This window comes from Pelophylax lessonae, assembly GCF_965119305.1.
Source record: "Pelophylax lessonae genome assembly, chromosome: 1".
NCBI lineage: Eukaryota > Metazoa > Chordata > Amphibia > Anura > Ranidae > Pelophylax > Pelophylax lessonae.
The window spans coordinates 851807886-851832681 of NC_138768.1; the positions used below are offsets into that span (position 1 = coordinate 851807886).

At 41.9% G+C, this 24796-nt stretch overlaps 1 protein-coding gene across 1 annotated transcript in view; it reads right to left on the reverse strand.

Annotated features, from left to right (window-relative positions):
- The window catches only part of ZNF638 (zinc finger protein 638), a 273992-nt gene that overhangs the window by 46457 nt on the left and 202739 nt on the right, over positions 1 to 24796 (reverse strand). Inside the window, exons 2-10 of the mRNA XM_082250361.1 lie at positions 16566 to 18378; positions 14265 to 14326; positions 8821 to 8856; positions 8105 to 8364; positions 7550 to 8007; positions 3387 to 3527; positions 3010 to 3126; positions 1378 to 1409; positions 1143 to 1177 (exon numbers count right to left, since the gene is read on the reverse strand). Of these exons, the coding sequence (XP_082106487.1) occupies positions 1143 to 1177; positions 1378 to 1409; positions 3010 to 3126; positions 3387 to 3527; positions 7550 to 8007; positions 8105 to 8364; positions 8821 to 8856; positions 14265 to 14326; positions 16566 to 18378 (2954 nt within the window). The remainder of the gene's footprint in view (positions 1 to 1142; positions 1178 to 1377; positions 1410 to 3009; positions 3127 to 3386; positions 3528 to 7549; positions 8008 to 8104; positions 8365 to 8820; positions 8857 to 14264; positions 14327 to 16565; positions 18379 to 24796) is intronic.

Here is a 24796-nt window from a genome sequence, read left to right on the forward strand (position 1 = left end):
CAATACAGGGGTTTAGTTAGCACACATTTTGGTATTTGATCACCTTTGCAATTTTTATTTATTGCGCTATAAAAAAAAAAAAAAAAAAAAGAAGTGCAACAATTATGGAAAAAAAAAAATATATTTCACTTTTGGCTATATAAAACAATCCCAAATTTTTTTTTTTTATCCTTATAGGCCAATTTGTATCCTGCTACATATTTTTAGTAAAAAAAAAAAAATCACAAGCAGCGTATTTTGATTGGTTTGCGCAAAGGTTACCGCGTCTGCAAACTAGGGGAAAGATTTGTCTTTTTGTTTTTCTGGCAATGGCGGCGATCTGCGTATTTTAGCGGGACTGCGACATTGCGGCAGACAGATCGGACCCCTTACATTTGACACTTTTGGGGGGACCAGCAACATTACTACAGTAATCAGTGCTAAAAATATGCACGGTTACTGTAATAATGACGCTGGCAGGGAAGGGGTTAACTCAGGAACACAGACGCTCTGTTCATTCCAGAGAGAACAGCAGCAAACTGTCCTCTCTCCACAGGCAGCGATCGCGGCTGTCCCCCCTGCAATCGCGGTCGTCGGCCTCGTGGATCAGCTTCCCCGCTGCCTTACTTTCTGCTAGAAAACATTCAATATAAAAAAAAAAAAAAAATTGAAAAAACAAAAATTTCTTCACAAAATTGATGCCAACATGTATTCTGCTACATATTTTTTGGTAAAAAAAATTCCCAACAGACGTACAATTGGTTTGCTCAAAAGTGTGTGTACAAGCTATAGGATATATACTAGAATTTCTTTATTTTTTTTTCTAGTAATGGTAGAGATCAGCGGGTTAAAATGTGTGCCCAATTAGCATTTGTTTTAACTATGTGTGGTGCTTTTACTAAGGGAAATAACGGATCTTATTCCCTGATTTTCAGAGAAAGAAAACTATTCTGTCTACCGGATGATCAGTGGGTTCCCAGCGGTAATCCACTGGCCAGCACCCACTGTGTTTACCCCGAAGGGCTAGATCAGGTACCTAGTAGGTGATCCAGCGCAGAAGAGCCGCCTTGCCGCTATATATGCAAGTTAAACGGCAATCGGTTTAACAAGCAGCTGGAATTATAAAAAAAAAATCAAGCAAAGATCAACTTGAAATAACTTACCTTTCTGAGGTGGAGGTTTCTTAGGCTCTGCCACACTGTAAAATGTGAAAACAAAATGACAGACATAAGCATAATGCTGTAAGTGAATGTACATTTTGGGGGGGGGGGGGGGGGGGGTAGATTTAGGTTTAAACAGGTTTCTGCATCTTTAGAGTTCTTATGGATGACTAAGGACCATTTCCTAACTGTTCGACATAAAAAAATAAATAAACCACATGAGCAAATTTCTACTCACCTGGTAGCTTTCGTTTCTGTCTTAACTTGTTGCTAGAGGGGGAAAAAAAAAAAAAAAAGAGGGAAGATAGGATAAAAAAAAAAAAATCTTAATTTTACAATTACTTCAAAAGTAGTAGAATGCAACCACAGATTTGAGAAAAAAAACACACATGGGGTACAGTGAAAAATAAATAGTCTACAATACAGCAGTGTTTTTAAAAGCTAGGGATGTGTATAGACTACAGGGTCAGAGCTGGAACATCTGTCCTAATAACATATCTTGTAGGCATTTCATCATTGCTGTTAATGAATTGGCACTTGCAGCAGATTGCAAAAGGCATTGCATTTTAAACCTGGTGCGGGAAATACACAAAGTGCGCCTTTCCAGCACCCTATTCTGGTGTGAACTGACCCCGAGACATTTCTGTGCAGGCATGTTTGTAGTTTCGCAGGTACTCATGGAGAGGTCAGCAACCAAGAGTCTTCACAAATACGAACACTGCTGGGTTACCCAGCCATAGAAACATGCAATGACCAAGAGTGGGTAGGGTCCTATCATCATGAAAACAAAACAAAAACAAAATTCCCAGTTCAATTGGCTAACCAGTTTGCTTACCAACCAAATTAACCTGTCTAACAGTTTGCGTCAAAACAGGGGTTTAGTAGCACACATTTGCAAACGCATGTGTAAGCTAGATAGGGGGCAGGTGAGCCTGGAGGTGGCCCATCCCTCCTGAAAGGCTCACCTGCCCCCTATCTATCCATTAGCTTGCATGTGCTTCCACTGTGAAGACTCTCATAAATTCATTAGAGCTAGGACTGCAGGTAATACAGGGAGCCGTGGAGTGGCCCTGCAGCTTACACATGCGTTTGCAAATGTGTCCTACTAAACCCCTGTTTTGACGCAAACTGTTAGACAGGTTAATTTGGTTGGTAAGCAAACTGGTTAGCAAATTGAACTGGGAATTTTATTTTTGTTTCATGTGTGTTGCCCCTTCCATGTGTTCTTTGCTATGAAGGCCAGTTATGGGTGGAGGCAGAGGCCATTTTCTTTCTTTAGGGTCCTATCATCCTCCTCTTATTCTATAACTGACCTCACATGGAGTTTAAATGAACACCCTTTTTGCTGAGCTTGACCTGCTTTCAGTTCTAAAGCCCATGTATGCCATTCTCATTAGGAGCATGCCCTGACATTGTCAGGCACACATACAGCACGTGGGGGCCATACAAACTACTAAGTAATATTTTGAGTTGCTGCAATGAAATTTCAGCAAAATGGACTAACCTGCTGCATCATTTTTTCACTTTGATTTTTGGGGTGGGTTTTGGAATTCAGCCCTTTGTAGGGTGATAATTTTCATTTCCATCAAACATGGCATCCTATCCTTCCTAACACATTACTCAGTTAATATCAGTATAGATATCCAGCATGAGATTTTCTCCCATTGAGATCTGATGTGTTCTCAAAGAGTTTGATAGATATATATATATATCTATCTATCTCTATAATATCCCTATCTCCATTCAGGAATGTACAACAGGGTGGCATCGAGAACTTGAAAAAAAAAAAAAAAAAGTGGAACTCTGCTTTACACCAGTAGCCCTAGACAACCTCAATGAAATACGTAGGTTGAATGAAGAAAGTTCTTACTTTATGCAGCCCAGCCAGAGACAGGATCAGACGTTTTCCGTTTACCAGTACTGGCACTGTTTCGCTGAATTTAACAGCAGCTGCTGCCGCCTCCTTGAAGTTGGTTTCCAAGAAAGCCTAGACACAAAATTAAAAAAAAAAAAATTACTGTATTTGCCAGAAGTACTAAAACTTTATTATCGTTAAATCAGGACCAGAAGTATTGTTGCACCATTTTTCTGAAAACAAAATTTGGCAACTCAAAATCCACCAAGCATTACCAAATATATTGTATTGAACGGGATTAAGCTAAAATGTACTCAAATGCAAAATTTGCTTGCAAAAAAAAAAAAAAAAAAACAAACTTTAGATGTGAGTGGAATGCAGATGGCCATTACCTCATTTTTGGATCGAACAATGAGGATATCACAGACTTTTCCAAATGGCTGGACAATTTTCAGGATATCTTGATCTGTGTAGCCACTATCCGGTAGATTGGTAACATGAATGATCTTATCAGAGCCACTCTTGCTGGTAAACTGAAAAAATAACAATATGGTATGTCAGACAAACACTGGTACTGAATGGCAGGTATACATGTAATTCAGTTCTACATGAAGTCGAGGGCCGAGGCACACACTCTGGATTCTTTTCAGGGCAAGGACTAGTAATGTGATATCCCATCCACTCTAAACTCATTCTCCCTGCAAAGCAGTCTTCTATAAAAGGCTCCGTCCATAAGCTCTGCTCCAAAAGATTCATATTTTTCCCATACACTGCACTGATGTACAAGTCTGAAACCCAACAGAAGTTTTAATGCTTTTCAACTCTATTCAAAAGTTTAGATACATTATGATATCCACACAATAAGTATTTAGAGGCATAGTTCGGCTTTACCAAAAAACTGCCTATGAAGTTAAGGAGGCCCCTGTAGACTAAAGTTCAAAAAACATAGTTGCTATAAATGTAGGCCATTTACATACCTCCTTGAGCCTGACTGGAAAACTCCCAGATATGGCAGACAGCCTACTCTACCTTTTTGTTAGCTGTTCCTGTTCATCCCCAACATCACAGGAGCGAGCTCTCAAAATGCTGAGCTCAGAGCTACTGTGACAAAAGGCATGGGAGAGGGTTGGAATGAAAATGAATGTAAGAGCACTCCTGTGATGGTGAATGAGTCCCTTAGCAACATCCTATCAGGTAGGATGAAGGTCTGCCAACTCTTAAGAGTTTTCTAGTCAAGCTTCAGAGGAACGTAAATAGCCTATACCTATAGCAAGGGCATGATTCAACTTTGGACAAGACGACAGTTTTTTCTTATTTAAACTACAGACCTCCCTTCTCTGCATAGACCTTCTTGGTAAAGGTGAGCTATGCCTTTAACCACTTGCCGACCAGTCACTGGGACGGTACTGCGGAAAAGTGGCTCGATTACGTCGCTGGACTCCTCCCCTTGTGGGCAGCGCTCGCGCGCCGCCGGAGGCTCGCTTCCGCTGTTTTCAGTCACAGTGGGAGTCGGGCCAGGTCAAGTCAGTCACGGGTCCGATCTGTCCGCCGCAATCTCGCAGTCCCGCGCAAAAAAAAAAAAAAAAAAAATCGCAGATCGCCGCCATTACTCGTTAAAAAAAACAACACCACCAAAAATGACAAAATCTTTCCCTTAGTTAGTAAACGCAATAACTTTTGCACAAACCAATCTAAATACGCTTATTGTGACTTTTACCAAACATAGGTAGCAGAAAACAAATTGGCCAAAAATGTAAAAAAAAATTAAATTTTTTGGGGGGGGGGGGGGGGGATTTCATATAAAAAAAATTTGAAAAATATTTTTTCAAAATTTACGCTCTTTTTGTTTATAGCGCAAAAAGTTAAAATCGCACAGGTGATCAAATACCACCAAAAGAAAGCTCTGTTTGTGGGAAAAAAAGGACGTAAATTTCGTTTGGGTATGGCGTCGCACGACCGCGCAATTGTCAGTTAAAGTTGCACAGTGCCGAATCGCAAAAAGTGGCCTGGACGCAAGACCACAAAATCCTCAGGTGGTAAAGTGGTTAAAGTGTAACTGCACTGCTTCTGATCACCACAAACCAAAAATGCCATTTAATTAATTTGTATTTAAAGCAATCTTCCCCATCTATCCATGTCCCCATGCTTTTTTTTTGCTAAGAAATTTTGAACAACATCCCCTAGCATTTCTGGTCATGGCTATCTTGCATAAGGGCAGATGATTCATGTTTAATTTACTTCCTGGAATCCATCTGCCCTAAGCTTAGGCACAGGGTGAGATGAGAACCCTCCCTCCTATTCTAAAGACTCCTGGAATATACAATATCATTTGTCCAGGCATGGAAACCTGGAAGCAACTAGTAAGAAATTTAAGTTTAAGTAAATAGGATATACTTTCCTATCTATTTACTAGTGCTAGCAGCATAAGGATTAAAAATAGCCCATGTTAATTGAGAGTGTGAAGTTCCACTTTAGGCCGCTTTAACACTTGTGCGATCTAAAAGTCGCAAAATTTTGCCGTGATTTTGACTGGACTGCATTACCTATGTCTGTGGATCTCAAAATGCATCAAAGCCAGACCAAAGTAGTGCAGGGACTACTTTGAAGTTGTTACAACCTAAAGTCGCACAGATATGAATGGTACTCACTGGAAATCATGGGATAATACTTGTCATGCGACTTTGTAGTTCCAAATCACAGGACAAGTCGCTCAAGTGTGAAAGGGGCCTAAAGTTCAAATATATGCTACAAATAAACAATCTTGTAAAGTGCACACAAATAATATTTTTGAAAAATAGATTCACCACCTTTAACCAGGAAAATTTTCCTCAGAACTGCACGTGTCCTTTGCTCCACACCAAAAACGCGCTCCAACTTTGAAATCACCACCACCCTTCAGCAAGGCTCGCCCACTAAATGGGATGGACCTCACTTTACAAAAAAATCAGTGCATTTTTCACCATTCTCCCCATATCTCTAGGATTGGGTATTCATTATTTGTAACAAAAAAAAGTGCACAAAACTTCTGACTATAAAAATCACAATGAAAGCAAAGTGATAAAATAAATAAAACCACCAATAAATTGGAAAAATAGAAGGCAAATTAAATAGAAAATCGATCTAATAGAAATGAAAGTCCACTCCCAAAAGGGATTTTCAGAGATCCATTAGGGGGTAAAAAAACAAAAAACAAACAAACAATCTTGTGAAATTGAAAGTCCACTCCCAAAGTAATATTTCAGGGCTCCAGTGTAAAATCATGTGTGAAAAGGAAATGTCACAGTTCCACGTGTTGTGGACCCAACCACCTCGGACATAGCTGTATGAATTTCCTGGATTAACCAGGATCTCCAGATTAGATCACTAGCGCAGGATACACCAAATACAATCACACCAGGGTATGGTAAAAACCTCCACGCCTACCAGGTGCTCCGCTGGCTGTGCAAAAAAAGTGCAATTCTCCACACTAAGATTCAAAGGTAAATATAAAGGACCATACAGTAATAGTGCTAAAAACACAAATTTCATGCAAATATACTCACAAGCATTTCAGAGTAACAAACGCTTACAGGCCCCACACTATTGTACACCAGCGGGTGTGATGTCACACAACCTGCTAACCCCTCTCTACGCATTGTTTATGCAAGGGACAATCTTGTGTACCGCAGCGTGGTGCCTGTGAGCTTTTGTTACCCCGAGATGCTTGTGAGTATATTTGCAAAAAATAAATTGGCGTTTTTAGCAATATTACTCTTTCGTCCTTTGAATCTTACTGCAGAGAACTGGGCCTTCTGGACAGCCAACGGAGGACCTAGTAGGCGTGGAGGTTGTTACCATACTCTGGCGTGATTCGTATTTGGTGTATCCTGCGCTCGTGATCTTATATAATCTGGAGATCCTGGTTATCTGGTAAGGGAAATCATATCTATGCCCGAGGTGGTTGGGACCAAAACACGTGGAACTGTGGCATTTAATTTTCACACATTTTATAGATTGGCCTCCTAGTGGAGCCCTGAAATATTCTTTGGGGAGTAGACTCATTCTAATTATATTATTGTTTGATTTATATTGAATATGCCTTCATTTTTCCACTCTATTGGTGGATTGATGCCGATGATTTGTATCACTTTGTTTGCTTTCATTTTTTTTTTTTTTTTTTATGGTCAGAGCTTTTTGGCACTCATTTTGTTTTTTCCTGTATCCAGAACAGTGTGCAGCATTACTCACTAGCACCCAGCACATATTTATCTTGCGATTTAATAATGGTAGCACATATTTGAACTTTAGCGCAGGCTGTATAAGTGTATATATATTATATTTAATCACAGCGACAACATTACTATGGTCTAAAAAAAATGTTCATTTGCTGAATAGAGCGGATCTATTGTAGACACAACCGAGTTTTATTTCGTATTCTGTGGAAAGCAGAAACTAGGAGCAGATGCATGCATGTCAGGTTTCTAACCTAAATATATTGCAGGTTTGCTGCGATATGCCCCTTTAGCTTGTGGAAAAAGTTATGCTAAGTCGTTAAAATTAGTGGAAGAGGTCATACCTTATTCAGTGGGTTGTAAGGTTCTGAAGGAGCTTTCTGTGCATTAGAGGGCTTGTTCGGTTGTGGCTTCTTGTTGGCAACAGAGCTGGCTGTCTTTTTAGCTCCTGTGCTTATAACCGGTTTCTTGGCGAATGATGAGCTGGGCAATGGCTTCTTCGGAGCATTGCTAGAGAAAGGTTTCCGAGAGGCACTGCCACTACTACTGTTGGACTTAACAGAGCTGATACTACCAGGCTTTTTTGAAGAGCTGCTGTAGCTTGAAGAACTGTTTTTCTTCGTGTTGCCAGAATTGTTTGCTGAGGAACCACCTAATGGTTTCTTGCCTTTTACATTTGCGTTCGCTGACTTAGGTGACAATTTATTTCCATCACCAGAAGGCTTTACCTTCTCCACACTCTTTTCTTGCCTTCTCTCTGCTTCAAGAAAGCTCTTCACAGCAGCATCCACAGCTCTCTTATCTGAAAGATAAACATAGCATGAAGGGTTAGTATAGAAAACAGCCACATGCCTTCAAGAATCTGCAGTCCACCATAGAAAAGGCAGTCATTGCGTTACCAGGTGGAGTGTTGCTTCTGCCTCTTCTAGGTCTCCTTGGAGATGGTGAGCCCCGTAATGGCCTAGGGCTACGGGACCTCCTTGGGCTGTGTCTAGCACGGCGTGGGCTTCGACTCCTGGATCTCCTTGCAGATCTTGGGCTGCGGGAACGTGTCTTGTGAGCCCTTGATCTCGATCCAGACCGCCTAGCTCTACGAGGACTTCCGCTCTTAGATCGCGATCCCTTTGGTGCCTTCTCATTTTGCTTGCCTTCGTTCCTGCTGTAAAAAGCCACATGTTTAATCAGTGCCATGTCAATGTCCTACACTATTCTAGCTTAGTTGATGTTACACAATATAGTGTTCAATTCCTTGGTTGTCCCAGGGTCAGAACAGTGCACCACGTCTCAATCCCATGTCTGCAAACTAGGCAATCCAGATTATGTACCAGTAGACATCACAGAGTACCCTGTCGCCAGCTCAGAGCAAACACCTGGGAAAACCATTATACTGTATGCTTTCTACTAGCACAAGCGCCACATTGCAAGCAGTTCTTAGGATTCCCGAGACCTGAACACTGTCTTGGCTCCAGTGTCAACTGCCACTTTGCATCAAAGATAGCTGAATGTTTACAAGGAGGGGGGAGGGCAGAATATGGACCGTGCCTCTAAATGTTTACTTATTGGTATCTAAATTCAATAGATTTTAGAAAAGAAATGTATTAAAAGTTTCACTTACTTTAACGTGTGGACCTGGGGGTTCCAATCTGGGTACCTAAAAAATTAAAAATGTAAAAAATGGTAAATTCAAATACATTTAAAAAAAAAAAAAAAAAAATAAAGATATACTTAGCCACAACCTAAGCAAAAGAGCTCATCAGGAAGTACTCTTGCGGTGTACAGACCTGGGAGCCCCAAGAGTATTTTTCCACTAGACTTTCCCATACAATTTTTTTTTAGAGTTACAGCTCTCCAAATACATGTGCTTTAAGGCCTTTTTTGCAAACCGAATTAGCATAAGGTACCCCTATAGACTTTCATTAAAGGCCACATTCACTTTAAAAAAAAAAAAAAAGCCACAACATTTAGGAAAGCTGGAGATAATGCCAGTAAAACTGCCACAGTATTGTAATTTCTTCATTCACAGATTCCCGTTAATGAATGATGTGGCTCAGTCGCACCAAAAATTTTGTCAAATGTGACAGCAGGTGCAGGGAGAAGATCCCCCACTCGTCATGGGGAGAACAGCTTGGAGCATGTCACAAAGGTGAAGTTAATTTTTAAAGTGGTTATAAACATCAGACAAGAAATATAAACAAAGAATATTCCTCAATTATTAGCACCAAGTGTCATTTCTGTCTGCTGCTTCGTTTCTCTATCAGCATTAACCACTTCTGACAAGTTTTCCAGACACCAAGAAAAATAGTGATGGGGAAGGATCTCCAGCTGATTGACAGCCTCAGCTCTGCTCCTGTGTGGAGGAGGCTGTGTCCCAGAGCTCCTCGCTGAACTCTGCAGAGGTTAGCTTCCGCTCTCTGCCCCCTTATATTCTGAACTGTCAGACAAGCTTTAAAAATTCAGTCCTTTGAACGGATGCAGAGAAGACTGGGGATAAAACAGGCACAACCTAAGTAGGAGGAATGATTTAATCTATGTGTATTACCTGAGGCCACTCACTTCACTGGGTATATGAAAAGGTTTACAACCACTTTAAAGTAGCACACACATTCATACCAGATGTAAAGTGTGTGGACTGGAAGTATTCTAAAAGTATAACTAAAAAAAGGCCAAACCTTTTATTTTTTTTTTTAAGTTTTTCTTAAGAGGGATTAGAACCTGTCAGGTTTTTTTTTTTTTTTATTGCTCTTTGGTCCCGGTAAGGAGATCCATCTTCTCCATTTGTCCTGTTTACCATCATCATTGAAAGTGAAAAAAAAAATCCCCCAAATTTTGAGTCGCCCCAAAAAAAAAAAAGAAAAAAAAAAAAAAACAACGGACTTAACATAAAATCCATTTCTCTGATGTTCATTGATGGACACAGCTCCTGATTCTCACTAACCATTGGGTTATACTGCCCTAGGACCCTAGGGCAGGAAAATACTTGACTGTCTATGGGCAGTCCCAGGGGGTATACACCCACACTCAGCTATAGGCACTCAGTTTTGTTTAGGGATGCACCGAAATTTCGGCCACCAAAATTATCGGCCGAAAATGAGCCTATCCCATTTCGGCCGATAATGGGTTAACATTGCCGAAATTAATATGGTCGCCGTGAGGAAGGAGGAGGGCGCAGCGCAGGGCAGGTTTTAAAAGTCCCGCATCTGGCCGGCCGCCCGCCTCTCTTAGTATTAGTATTAATTATGCAGCATGAGGGGGTTAATGTATTGTCACTGCTGCATTAGTGACCGACCAGTGGCAGTTAATTAACCCCTTTGTGCTGCATTAGTGCAACCAGTATCAGTGCAACCAGTGTTAATTAACACTGATACTGGTTGCACTAATGCAGCACAAAGGGGTTCATTAACTGCCACTGGTCGGTCTCTATTGCAGCAGTGACAATACATTAACCCCCTCATGCTGCATAATACAAATACCATTGGTAATTAAATTAACCTCTTGCCAACCCGTCACAGTACATATACTGTGACAGGGTGGCAGCAACAGGTGTACGTCGCTGCCTGTTTTTGGCGTATGCCCCTGTTCCATCTTTTTTAAAATTTGGGGGAAAAAGTCATTTTTGGTTTCGGTTTTCGGCCAAGGGCATCCTGCATTTTCGGTTTCGGCCCAAAATTTTCATTTCGGTGCATCCCTAGTTTTGTTACAAGCAGCATCAGAAGAAATCCAACTTCACAGAGGGGTGGGTGCTGTGTCCTTCAATGAACATCAGAGAAATAGATTTTACGGTCAAAAATCCCATTTTCTCTTTCATTCATTGGACTGACCGCTCCTGATTCTTAACCACAGTCCCAAAGCAGTGTTAAATATGAGGGATGGGGAAAAAGCAGAAAAAAAAATAAATTCAAGGCCAACCATAGCCAACCAGGGAACATGGAGCTCAACCACAACTGGAGCTCACCTGAAAAAAAACACATCCTCAAAGAGGACCAGGTCCTCTAAAAGGCAGCCTGCAAAACCTTGCGGCCAAAAGAAGCATCCGCAGATGCCAACACATCCACTTCATAAAACTTTGTAAAAGTGTGCACAGATGACATCACTGACGCCCGATGAAGGAAAACCCAAGATGCACTAAGCGCCCGAGTAGAGTATGCCTTAACAGGCAAAGGAGGAACCCGATTCCTAATTGACTAGGCCTGAATCACTGTCCGATCCATCTGGAAGGGACTCATCAACCTGCCAGGCACTGCTCAACCCCCCGCAGCAAGGGAGAACCCCAAAAGACTCACACCGCGCAACGTACAACCAAGTACGATGGTAGATCTTCCTAGAGGTATAGATTAAGTCAACAGTGTAGGAATCACCGATTCAGACAAACTTCTAACCATCACCTGACTTTCAGAAAACAAGCCGTTAAAACCAGCAACTAAAGCAGGATGGAAGATTGGCCCTTGGGACAGTAGATCTAATGCGCCTGCGGCGTCAGCCAGAGGATCCCGAGACCATGCCACAAACCTCTGTACAGCAGAGAGGGTTGGAAAAATGGTTATGCCCACCTTAGAAAGCCGGCTACTTTTCGATCTGTCAGGAAACTTCTTGTGCCCCATGGTGATTGACATCACGGCATTGTCCGATTAAATTAGTACCGGACACCCCTGAAGACAAATTGTCCAATGATCCAGTCTGATTGCTCGGAGATCCAGTACATTGATCAGCAGTCTGGACTCTTCCCTGAGTCCAGACACCCCCCCTGAGCACAAGCTGTGCCAAGGACGCCTCCCCACCCAAGCAGGCTGGCATCCATGGTGACAACCGCCCACTACAGGTGGGAGAAGGATTTCCCATTTCGAACTGCCGGAGAATGAAGCCACTTCTAGAGACTGGATTCTTGTCCCATGTCAGCAGAATCTTTTTGCAGAGATCTCATGTGGAACTGTGCAAACCGAACCACCTCGAAGGTAGACACCATCAGGCTCAGCACCCGCATTCAAGCCTGGAGGGATGACCGTCTGCTGGACAACAGAAGCCGAATTGCCTCCTGCAATTTCTGGAGTTTTTCCAGAAGAAGAAACACTCTGGCTGAGGCCGAATCCACCCAGATAGTCCAGTTTTGAGGACGGAACCAGGAGCAGACTTCTGAAGGTTCCGAATCCAACCGAACTCCCTCAGATTGCAGAGCAATCTCCAAAAAGGTGTCCATCAGAGCAGTCAGAGACTCTGTTTGCAGAAGATCGTCCAGGTACCCAGTATCACGATCCCCCACTGATGCAACAATGCTAGCATCGGGACCAACAATTGTGAAGACCCAAGGAGCAGAGGTGAGACCAGAGCTAAACGCCACAAACTGATAATTCTCCTGGCCCACGTCAAAGCGGAGGAAGCGCTGGCGACCGGCACATATCCGAATGCGAAGGTAGGCGTCCTTGATGTCGATAGAAGCTAGAAAATCCCCCCCAGATGCAAGGACGCCACTACCATGCAAATGGACTCCATTTGGAACTTTGGTACCCAATAAGGAGTACTTCAAAAAGCAGTTTAGCGCCTTGAGGTCCAGAATTGGACGTATCTTGCCTTCCTTCCAGGGAACTGTAAACAGGTTTGAGTAAAACCCCTGAAAACATTCCGAAGCCGGACCCGGTACAATCACCCAATGAAGTAACAAGTCTTGCACTGCACTGCCCTGTCTTGCAAAGTGTCCCCGTAAGCGATCTGGGGACAAGTGCAGGTTGGAAGGGAAGAACCTTTCCGGAAGAAAAGGCCGTAAACGCGATCTTGTAGCTGGACCGAATGACCCACTTGACCTGTACCAGAGAGGTCCACGGATCCGGAAATCAGCGAAGACGCCCCCCCCCCCCAACCCAGATACAGGTGAGGGCGCCCCTTCATGTAGAGGAAGCCTTGTCCACAGGTCTGGAAGAGCCCCTCGTGGCTTGCCAGACCAGGTCCTCTTTGAACCTCAAGGGGAGGCCCTGAACTTTTATCCCTTGACGTAAATAGGCCATGTTTAAAATCTCAGGTTCCTGCATTTTCATGCACAGCTAGAGGAGCAGAGGAAACAGCCTCACTGTCTGAGCACTTGGGGTGCGTGGACAGACCCAGTAGGGTGACTAGCATCCGTGGCGGCCTAAACAGATTCAGGATCTGATTGACAAATGGAGGCAGGGGATGGCAGTAGACGCTATATACTAAGGTCACTTGGAAAAAAAATCAGGGGAGGGCCGCCGACTGTGATCCCGCAAGGGGACGCCAACCCAGGGTACACGAATGGACCACCTACTGGACCCCACAAAAACAGGGGGGGGGGGGGGGTCGCCCTCCGAGCCCCTTCATAGAGGCCCGCACAATACAAAATAGCCCCCTTAAAAGGGGCCCTGCCGGCCATGACGTGCAGGCAGGGTATACCGATGGTACCCACAGGGCTTAAAAGGGTAGGAGCCCTCCACAATAATGGCAGCATGGTTGCCATCAAAAATGTTATTGCCCCCACCCCTTCAAAGGGAGGTGCAAAGCTGGCCACATGGCCTAGTATGCCGCAAGCCTTGGCCTCAATGTGTGGAGGTACAGCTGCAAGTGCACTCATCCCAGCCAAACTCACTGGGGGTGGTTGGGGGGGAACCAGAGATCCCAGCAAGGAACTAGGTCCTTACTCCTGACTAGGCAGAAAAAAAACTGAGTGCCTAGAGCAGAGTGTGGGTGTATACCCCCGGGGACTGTCCATAGGTGTAGTCAAGCTGTGTCCTACTCCTGTAGGGGGGCAGTATAACCCAATGGTTAAGAAGAATCGGGAGCTGTCCCCGTCAATGAACGAAAGAGAAAAGTAATAGAGGGGGAATCTTCCAATGGGGGCACTAGATCTGGTGACCTGGGTGTCCCCAAGGAATTCCTTTCATTTGCAGGGATTTGCTCTCACTTCCTCTTTGGTTATGGGACACGAAGTGTCCATAGTTCCAATTTAAGCCAACACTACTGATGTATTTTTGGAGAGCCATAAGAAGGGACAACATTGACAAGTCCAGGACTTTCCAAACCATGGTAAAAAGTCATGCATTAAAAAGCAGATGTCCTTACTGTTGACGCAACTTCCGACAGCTATCAATGTGGCTGGTGTTATTCTGGTGTTTAATCCAATCCTATCAGAGGGAGGAAGAAGTAAAACAAGTTATTCATAAACAGGAGTACACATTGTCCTACAGAGAACACCTCTAAGGACTTTTAAAACAGAAGAGAAAAAAGATCCAAAATCAACTGAACTCCTTTACAAAATTATATGCATTGAAATATGGATTGCATGATTTATACACGGAGAATGTAAAATATTTTGCCTTTCATCCCCTTTCTTTGGCCCACTTTATATTCATTAACATTTTGAAATCTACTAATGCTGTGATCTTATACAGTTAAAGGGAAAACCTGAAATGTATGCAAATCTAAAAATGAAAGCATAATAAAAAGCCTAAACAGGGTTCGTATTTGATAGAGAAAATGACCCTAAGTGCTCTGGCACTTACCTTAAAAACAACAATAAATCACCTAGCCAAAAAGCCAAACAATTTTAATTGTCAAAACTGTTATGAAAACAGGATTTACAAAATGAACGGTGATGATTCTGGAGGTTAACAATTCCACAGCTTCTACGCAGCACTTCTCTCATCTGCTCGATTACAGGAAGAATCTTGCCTCGCTGGACCACGAAGGAAAAAAAATGTACACTTCCGCATCTGGCACTCCCTCTCCGAAAAGCCTTCGCTTCTTTCACAGTGGCAGCATCAGTTCTTCTTTTTACCCCCAATGGCGGGTGTGGATTTTTTTTTATTTTTTAATGAAGGTCTTCCTTGAAACATATTCACCCCCACTACAATGCAAGCAATTATACAATAGCTGATGTTTCAGGATTACCTGCAAATTGATCCCTTACTTTTTTCCCCAAAGTGATGTCCCATCTCTAAAAAGACTATCCCAAACTATATGCAACACTAGATGTATTACATATAACAAACTCCCCCCCCCCCCCCTCAGTTTTTATGCTCTGTACAGTTTTTATGCTCTGTACAGCTAAAGAAGAGAAATTGTGTGCATCCTATGCATTAGTCACTCACATCATAAAAAACTATCAGCAAACAGTGTTTTTGTATGCGGTTAATGAGATTTTCTGTATTCTACGAAAAACCCTAGTTGATCCTGCTGCTCTCTATCTCCCCCTCTTGACCATGTCCACAATTCAGCAGGGGACTGTGCAGCTGTGGTGGCAACTCTGCATATGCTCAATTTTCAGTGAGTTTCTATGCTGAGCATTTCCTCCCTATCACATCTGAGTCACACATTTGGGCGTATACAGTGGTAAATGACAGCCCACTCCCTCCCTCCTCCACCATGCCCATTAACCAGCTAAATACAATGGGGAGGGATATTACATGTAGAATAATAGAGGCTTCACCTCCCTGTTATTCTACGACACAGGCTGGAGGGGCAAGATAGAAAATTGCCCACACCATGTTATAGTCAAAAAAGAAAAATTTGATTTTAAATATATATATTTTTATGACAACAGTTCATTATAGGAATTATTTTTACTCTGTATTCCAAAAGCTTTTATATATAATTTTTTTATTTTTAGCATGTGACCAGCAGCAGAGGACTAGAACCTCTTGCTTAGGTTTTCCTGCAAACAGGCTGGGAAAGTACTGGGTCATGTGACAGCTGTATAACGATTAGGAAAAAGGTGCTTAGATAATTACAGTGCCATCATTCACATACAGAAATAGAAGGGACAATGATAATTAAACTGTGTTTAGTATCACTTTTTTATATTTTTAACCTGTGACATTTTTCATTAATGGGCAGGAGGAGGAACTAATGGGATCTGGTTGTGCTTAAATGTGACCTATAGGAAAGGGATTTTTACGAGGGGTTCATTTGAAGCCTTTATCAAAGCAGATTAACTTGTCAATATCTATACCTTTGATGAACTAAGAAGGTACAGGTAAAAAAGGATTATAGAGTAATTAAAAAGTAATAAAAAAAAAAAGTCATCTCTTTGAAAAACCTTTAAAATCTGAATATGGAAAAGCAAAATCTAACTGTATATGCCAAACAGATTTCCTTTACAAGAAAAATACAAGTGGCAATATTTTTTTTTTTTTTTAAAGTCAATATCCCCCATGGAAAACCTTCAGTAAAGTTTTGATTTGCAAAGAAATTACATAAGGTTTTGGATTATTTTGAAGAACTCCTAAATCTGTTTAACAAGTAATGCTGCTGCATTTTGGGACTTCTGCCATTCGGGTTTTACAAAGCAGTATTTAGTGGGAATACCTACAAGACATGCATTTACTGAATATGAAAACACGAAACAAACATGAAAACACTCACCTTCAAGTGTCTACATTCTAGGTTACACAGAGAACAGATATGTGGAAATATCCGTGGAGAGGCAGCAAAATAATCATTCATCATGGAAGGAGTGGGCATACGCTTCAACTTCTGAGAATCCTCTTGTGGCACCAAGCTCCCTTTCCCGGTAGGGGGATTTGCTTGAGCAGGTGACGCGTAGTTAACCTGGCTAACCACAGTTCCAACTGGAGACTCTGTAGTCATGCCTGAAAAAGAGGTGGTAGCGGCAGAGTCTGAGATAACAGGAACATCCCGGAGAGTGTTAGAATCAGTCTTCATTGCGTTTACAGGACTCTCTGCATTCAAGACGGTGACTGAGCCCTCACTAGCTTTAGCAGTTGTCTGTTCCACCAAAGCCTTGCTGCTGTTGTATCGGTCTTGCTTGGAAGTCTGCCATGCTCCCTTGCGGTTCCTGGATATAGTTGGGATTTGGTTATCCATTGGGTTTTTGCCCTTTCCACCCTTGTTAGTACTGGAAGATGCTGGTTCCTTTGAGACTGGTGACTGTTTCTGGTCTGATCTTGAAGAGTCAAAAGGTCGGGAAGGTACAGAATTGTCTTTAAACTGAAATTTGCTTGAATGTCCATAGTCAATCACTTTACTTGGTAAAACTTCACTTCCTGATCGTCTTCCTCCTCCACCTTGATCATGCGTGCCTCCAGTGCGGTTGATTTTGCGCAGTCTGATGTCTCGCAGAATGTTGGGCAAGTTGACCGGTGTCAACTGTTCATCGGGATAACGACTGAGCTCCTCTAGGTCTTCATTTGATAACCCAAAGCTTTCCAGTATACTTGAAGCACTCTCGTTAGTATAGCGATTCTGGACATTTGGCATGTGTTCCAATGAAGATGGACCTGGTTTTATTCCCATATCCGGATTTAAATTTCCAAACATATTAACAGGGTTTAATGGTTTCTTATCCATTAGATGAGAACCTTCTTGCATGGAGGTATTTGGATTCCCCCTCATGTGATCTGAAGAATGAACTACCCTACGGTTCACGATAGAAGGTATTTCTTGACTCTGCATAAGATTTCTGGGTTGTGCTGGAGTCATGGGGCTACTGGAAGAAGGAAAACGTTGTGGCAAAGCTTGAGGAGCCATGTGTCTTTCAGGTGTTCTGAGTTGCATGCCTTTCATTCCCATCGACTCATTGCTTCCTCCAAGAAATGACCCAGGACTGTCCATTGGCCTCATGCCAAACCCTTGGTTTTTCATTTCGGACTGAAAACCCATTCCTCCTTGATTCATGCCAGAAGGGCCCATTCTAAATGTATTCATCCCAGATGGATTCACGTTGGTGAGACCTACATTTGTGTTGATTCCTGGATGGCTCATGCGGGTCATGCCAGTGTTCATGCTTGGCTGAGTCATGCCTGAAAGATTCATGTTTGGCTGGTTCATGCCTGAAAGGTTCATGTTTGGCTGGCTCATACTAGACAATCCCATGCCACTCATGTTCATGCCAGACATATTCATGCCCGACAAATTCATTCCAAGGGGATTCAGACCAGGCTGGTTCATCCGTGGGGGTCCCATTGGTCTTTGACCAGGGAATCCACCTCTTGTGTTAAACATGGCTTGAGCAGTGCTGATTTTCAACAAAGCTTGATTTAACAAAGCATGAATAGGTGGTGTGCTGTTTGAAGTGACTGACGTCAACTGCTGGAGAGCCAACTGAGTCTTAAGGTGGACAAGCTGTAAATGAGGATGGCTCAACAGGATGGGGCTAGAAATGCCAAAGTTCAAGGTATTCACAACTGGTGCGCAATTTTCCAAGAACAACACAAAGCTGAAATTTAAAACACAGATATTAGATTTACAATTGTTTACAACTGTTATACAGTGGCTACAACCAGAGATGGAAATACTGCAAGGAATATTAGCCCATAGGCACAAAAAAAAAAAAAAAGCTTGCTGACAATAAAAAGAAAACTTTTACAAACTTGAGATAATCTTAACCGACTTGTGGGTGGTGGTAGGTGCATGACAGAACTGCTAGACAAATCTGAGGTACTTCCAAACAGGCTGTGGATACACAAGGTTTAAATACCATAGACAAAGTACAAAACAAATATTTTGTGTCTGTTTTAAGAGGGTTCCAAATCATCAATGCATGAAACACCAAGAAACTGCATGTAAAAATTTAGTACTTTAGAATGGTGAAGTGAGCAGCCCACCAATACAGTCAAACAAACTGACTGAAGTTTACCTAAATGCAAGAGCTGTTTTGCAAGGAGAAAAAAAATGCAATTTTTATTTCGCTTACAAAAATTTAGGATTTCGTTCTGGGGAAAAAAATTCAAGTTTGATACAATGAAACCATAGGCAAAACAAACCCATTTAATTGCATATATAAAAACTATTTTTCATGCCAAAGATTAGCAATTCCGGGCAGCCAGTGGTGTGGTCACTCCAGCAGACAGAGCAAGCTCCTTGACCATTACTGCTGCAGCAACATAGGTTTGTCAAAAATATTGGTCAGGAAACCCACCATTAATGCAGCTGCTTATACTAGCGGATATTCAAAATAGTTTAAAAAATATAATATAGTTGCATTTAAAATACTTTAAAGGCTTCTTTAACACAACCATTTTTAAAATATATGCATTTCAGGTTTTTGTTTTAGAAACATAGATCTCCCCAAATAGTGGATGCAAACGTAGAAGCCAGATTACAGTATATATATCGCAACTGCCTAATCAGCAAGGCCATTCAATTCACTCTCAGTTGAGGTTTCCCAGGATTCCTTACAGCAGAGGGGTGTCCAACCTTTTCACCTTCCTTGGCCACATCGGAAGAGGATTTTGTGCCACACATAAAAAACAAACAATAAAGGATGGCTGATGAGCAGAAAAATGTCCGGCAGATCACAAGGTAACGATCACTGATAAAGGTAACGTACCTAACTGAATAATAAAACTTCATTTTTGAATTTTTTTTTCCAATAAGGAGGGCAATATAAAAAACGAGTGTGATAATTGGCACTGTTTTTGCTAAACTAAAAACGCATCAACATCTGGTTAGATGGATGTTGCAGCAATTCAAGAAATGTTCAAGGTGCTCATCAGATATTTTGGTTCAAATTTTGCCCTTTGTGTGCTTCCATCCTAGGTGCTGTCCAAATACAGATGCCACGAATAAGGTGTGACTGTGAATGTGGGATATTCTTAGAAGATATTTATAAAGTCAAGTAAAGAGACACTGTCAAATTTTCCTTTGGCTGCATGTCTTCGCAAGGTGAAAATGCATTTTTATATTAAAAAAAAAAAAACCCCAATCACATTTTTAGGTAATTTTACTATTTTGAGTTGGGCTGCATTCATTGAAGTCTTGGGTCTTAGGTTGGACACCCTTGCCTAAAGTGGGGTAAACACTATAGGAAAAAAATCAAGCAAACCATTGTCCGATTTTCCTCGTTGTTTCACAGCAAATCGGAACCAATGAAAGAATTTTCTTCTGAAAATTCTCGGACAAAGGCTTTTTTTGTTTATTGCTTCTGATCATGTGCAGTCTGATTTTTCTTGTACTAAAATCGTAAGAAAAACAGTACACATTAAAAACGAAAATCGCTACTTTCCCGTACGAGAAAAATTTTGGAGTTTGTCCCTGTCGTACGAAAATTCTGCATCGTCTGTAGAAAGTTCTGTACACACTATACGAAAATTCTTTGGACGAAAATGTTCACCCAAATTTCTTCTAGTGTGTACTAGCCTTGACAGATAGGGTCTTATCAGTGGCTTTACAAAAGGATTAACTTCCTGACAATCATTCCACCTGGTATCACTACCTTTACCTTCAGCATGTAAAGCTTTTATTTGTACACCCAGTAGGGCCCCTGGTAAGATAAATAAAGAATTTGCATAATTAGACTAGGGATGCAGATAAGAGTGAAGTTTGGAACCCTGTCCTGTAGCTCCACAAGCTCAGGATTAGATGATCCCAGATCATTAGGTGCTTAGCAACCAAATGATCCATAATTAAACATAGTAGCGTATTTAAAAACACAGACGTTACCAAGGGGTGGCCTGTGCCCCATATCTAAAGGTTTATTTTGGTTTCACAAATTTACTTGGATTGAAACTTCCATGTCTATTTTCTTCAAAAACTGAAAAAACTGCAGACAAAAAAGCTAATAAAATAAATAGCCCATTAAAAAACAAACACACCGCTTCAGTTTAAATTTTTCTCCTGTAGCATGTTTTCTTCTGCAACTACAGGACAGTACTAAACCGTACCCCTGAGCCCGGGCCGTCCTGAATCCGCTCAAAAAATAAGTTAGGGACTAGGAAAAAAAAAACGAATAAAATGTTAAAGCGGTAGTATCCCGCTTTTTGACACTTTTACCTACAGGTAAGCCTATAATAAGGCTTACCTGTAGGTACAAATAATATCTCCTAAACCGGCACGGTTTAGGAGATATTTGCAGTGCATGCAGCCGCTCACGCAAGCGGCGCATTCGCTCTGAAGGTCCGGGGGGACCTCCAGTTATCCTTGCCGGGAGCTTGCCAGAAAACCACTGGGAGTGACGTCATCGCGGCTCCAGACAATCACAGCGCCGGAGCCGCCGAACCCAGAAGAGACGCAGAGGGATCATGGTGGCGCGCCCGCAGCGATGTCCGGGGGTCCGTGTCGGGGCTTCGTTCTAAGGTAATACATAATGAGCTAGTATGCGATGCATACTAGCTCATTATGTCTGTCTTGCAGGGTTTTTTTTTTTCCGTTTTCGGGTTTACAACCGCTTTAAGTGTTCAGGACAGCAAACCCTATAAAGTATCCTCAGTCTGATGTAGTGTAGCATCATTAGAACATGATTAATAGTTACACATGCAAAGCTGCTGGTGTATAACAAAAAGTTGTAAGTACAGGTTCTATGGTATTCCTTGACTGCACTAAAGTTTCACACACAGACTTGAAGTTACACGTTTCATTGTTTCGTCTGACAAATAACTCCTGAAAAATCAAAGCCATCTTTCCAAAAAAAAAAAAAGAAATCTCAAATTATGGTTCGTTTTCTGAGGCACTGTAAATGGCATTCCATTACTCGACAATCACCCTGAAACATTAACCATGGTCAATGCCATGAAATCTCATCTATATAGCATACGTCATGCGGCGTTCCTCTGGGTAGGTATTCAAACATAACTTGAGTCCGTAAGTTGAAGACCCTTACTACAAAAGCTGTCAAATATACTAATATAACCCATCATCCTGCAAAGCCTGATGATTTCTGGGCTCCTTTCAATAATTTAGGTCAACTGCTGAACCAACAAGCCAAAAAGTGTGGAGAGAGATCATTTACAAGCCCAATTCCGAAAAAGATAGGATGTGTAAAATCTACGCAAAAACAGCACACAATGGTTTGCAAATCTCATTAACCCATATTTTATTCACAATAGAAAACATATCAAATGTTTAAACTGAGAAAAATGTACCATGAAAAAGTCTCCAAAAAGTTGGGACAGGGTCATGTTTACCATGGAGTAGCATCCCCTCTTCCTTTACCACCCTATATACAAACTGAGGAGACCAATTGCTGGAGTTTTGGGAGAAGAACGTTGTCCCATTCTTACCGGATATAGGATTCTAACTGCTTAACAGTACTAGGTCTTGGTTGTATTCTTTTGTTTCAAGATGCCCCAAATATTTTCAATTGGTGAAAGGTCTGACATACAGGCAGGCCAGTTAGGCACCCAGACTCTTCTACTACGAAGCCACGCTGTTGTCATAGATGCAGTATGCGGTTTAGTAGTGCAGCAATACGCAAGGCCTTCCCCGAAAAAGACATTATCTGGATGGGAGCATATGCTGCTGTAAAATCTGAATAATTCTTACAGCATTGATGAATTGGTGCCTTTGGCATTGGACTTGGCCTTTCCAGATGTGCAGGCTATCCATTCCATACACACTTAAGTACCCCCATACCAATCCGAGATGCAGGGTTTTGAACTCGTAACAAGTTGGAAGGTCCCCCTCTCCATTAGTCCAGAGGCGCAGGCACCTATGGTTGCTAAAAAAAATGTCAAATTTAGATTCGTCTGACCACACAATAGTTTTCTACTTTGCAGCAGACCAATTCAACAGATCTTTGGCCCAGAGAAAATGGTGGTCTTCCTATATCATGGCTTCTTCTTTGCATGATAGAGCTTTACCTTGCATGCTTGGCTTCTTCTTTGCATGATAGAGCTTTACCTTGCATGTTTGGCTTCTTCTTTGCATGATAGAGCTTTACCTTGCATGTTTGGCTTCTTCTTTGCATGATAGAGCTTTACCTTGCATGTTTGGATAACACAAACTGTGTTCACTAACAGTGATTTCTGGAAGTATTCCCGAGTCCATGCAGTGATGTCCATCATAGAATCAGGCCCGTTTTTAATGCAGTGCCGTCTGAGAGCCTGAAGATCACAGGCATCCAATATTGGGTTTCGGCCTTGTCCGTTGCCCAGAGATTTCTCCAGTTTTTCTGAATCTTTGGGAGGATTTTATGTACTGTAGATTATATATTTAAACTCTTTCCAATTTTACATTGAGGAACATTATTCTGAAACTGTTCAATTTTTGGATGCAACTTTTCACAGATTGGTCCATCTTCACTTCAGAAACACTCAGACTTCCAAGATGCTCTTTTTATACCCAATTATGTTACTGACATGTTGCCAATTAATCTAATTAGTTGCAAAATGTTCTTCAAGCTCCAATAAGAACTACTTACTTTGCCAGCTTTTTGTTGCCCTGTCCCAACTTGACACGTTGCCGACATCAATTTCAAGATTACCTTATTCTTGAAATGGTATATTTTCTCAGTTTAAACATTTGTTTTCTGAATATTTTTTTATATTGGGAATACAATAAAGGTTTGAGATTTAGAGCCGGTTCACATTAGCGCGACTTGTCAGTCTGACAAGTCGCACTCCCTCGCGGTCCATTGACCGCTACAGGACCCGTTCTAATAGGAACGACACAAGTCGCTCCGACTTAGAAAAAGGGTCCTGTACTACTTTGGGGCGACCTCGGAGCGACTTACATAGACTTCAATTATGTGAAGTCCCTGCAAGTCGCTCCTAAGTCATGGTGCAATGTAATGCACAAGTCGCCCCCGAAGTAGTAAGGAGTCGTGTCGCCTCAGTGTGAACCAACTCTTACAAACCATTCCATTTTTATCTAAATTTTACACAACACGTCAACTTGTGGAATTGGAGTTGTAGAATCAGGCAAAATCATAAAATTAAAGCCATTTATCAGATTTTCCTTACTGTGAAAATCAAACGTGTCACAATTAACATTGTTCCGAACAGTTTTATGACAAGCCGCGCTGAATCTGACGTTCGAAATATGCAGGGTGCCATTGCTGAAAATACTTGTTTGCCTTGTTGTTTCTTTCATTGATACTGTGGGACACTGATGTGGACTAAGCATGCAGCTAGTATCAGAGTGACGTCTGATTCACTTCATCTACAAACTAGTATGGATACATGAAGCAGAAAATACTAAAAACTAACTGTACCAGCAAGACAATAAAGAACCCTTCATTTTTTTAGGAAAAGTCAGCAAAAAGGCTTCCATCATTAGAGGTTTCCTTTATTATGCAGGTCAAATTGTACTCTACAGGCAGCCAAACGATTCCACCAAAGCCCGCAATTCATTCCTCTTTGCTGTGAATGCATGAAAACGCATGCAAACAATTTAACACATGTCCCACTCAGCTCTATCTTTTTTAATTTAATAAGGCAGAATGTGTAAATGACTATGTAAAACCATTCACTCGCTGCCCTTGCTATGTATCTTTGTGTCCCTTCCCTCCAATTAGCTCTCAGAGCTCTCCTCACTGATGTAACTTTGGCTTACCGCCCCTTGATTTTCAGAGCTGAGAGAACCTGTGTACATTCTGCACTTTGAATGAATGTAGCATAAAGACTGCTACAGAAAAACAGGTACAACTTATGTAGGAGGATTAGTTTCATCTCTGCATCACCTGAGGCCAATCGCTTCACTGGGTATAGGTAAGGGTTTACAACAACTTCTCAAAGGACTTGCAGTTTACAATACTGCTTTCTCCTGCACTCTGAGCTGCCTCCCTAAACTTCCAGTTTTCACAGGAAAGCATCAGGGCACAGTGCAGTCTCCAGCCAGTCTGTTAGTTTGGAGAAGGTGGCGTTAGCAGGCACTAAAAGGGAGCAGCAGGGGAGTGCAGTGTCATCCTAAGCTATGGG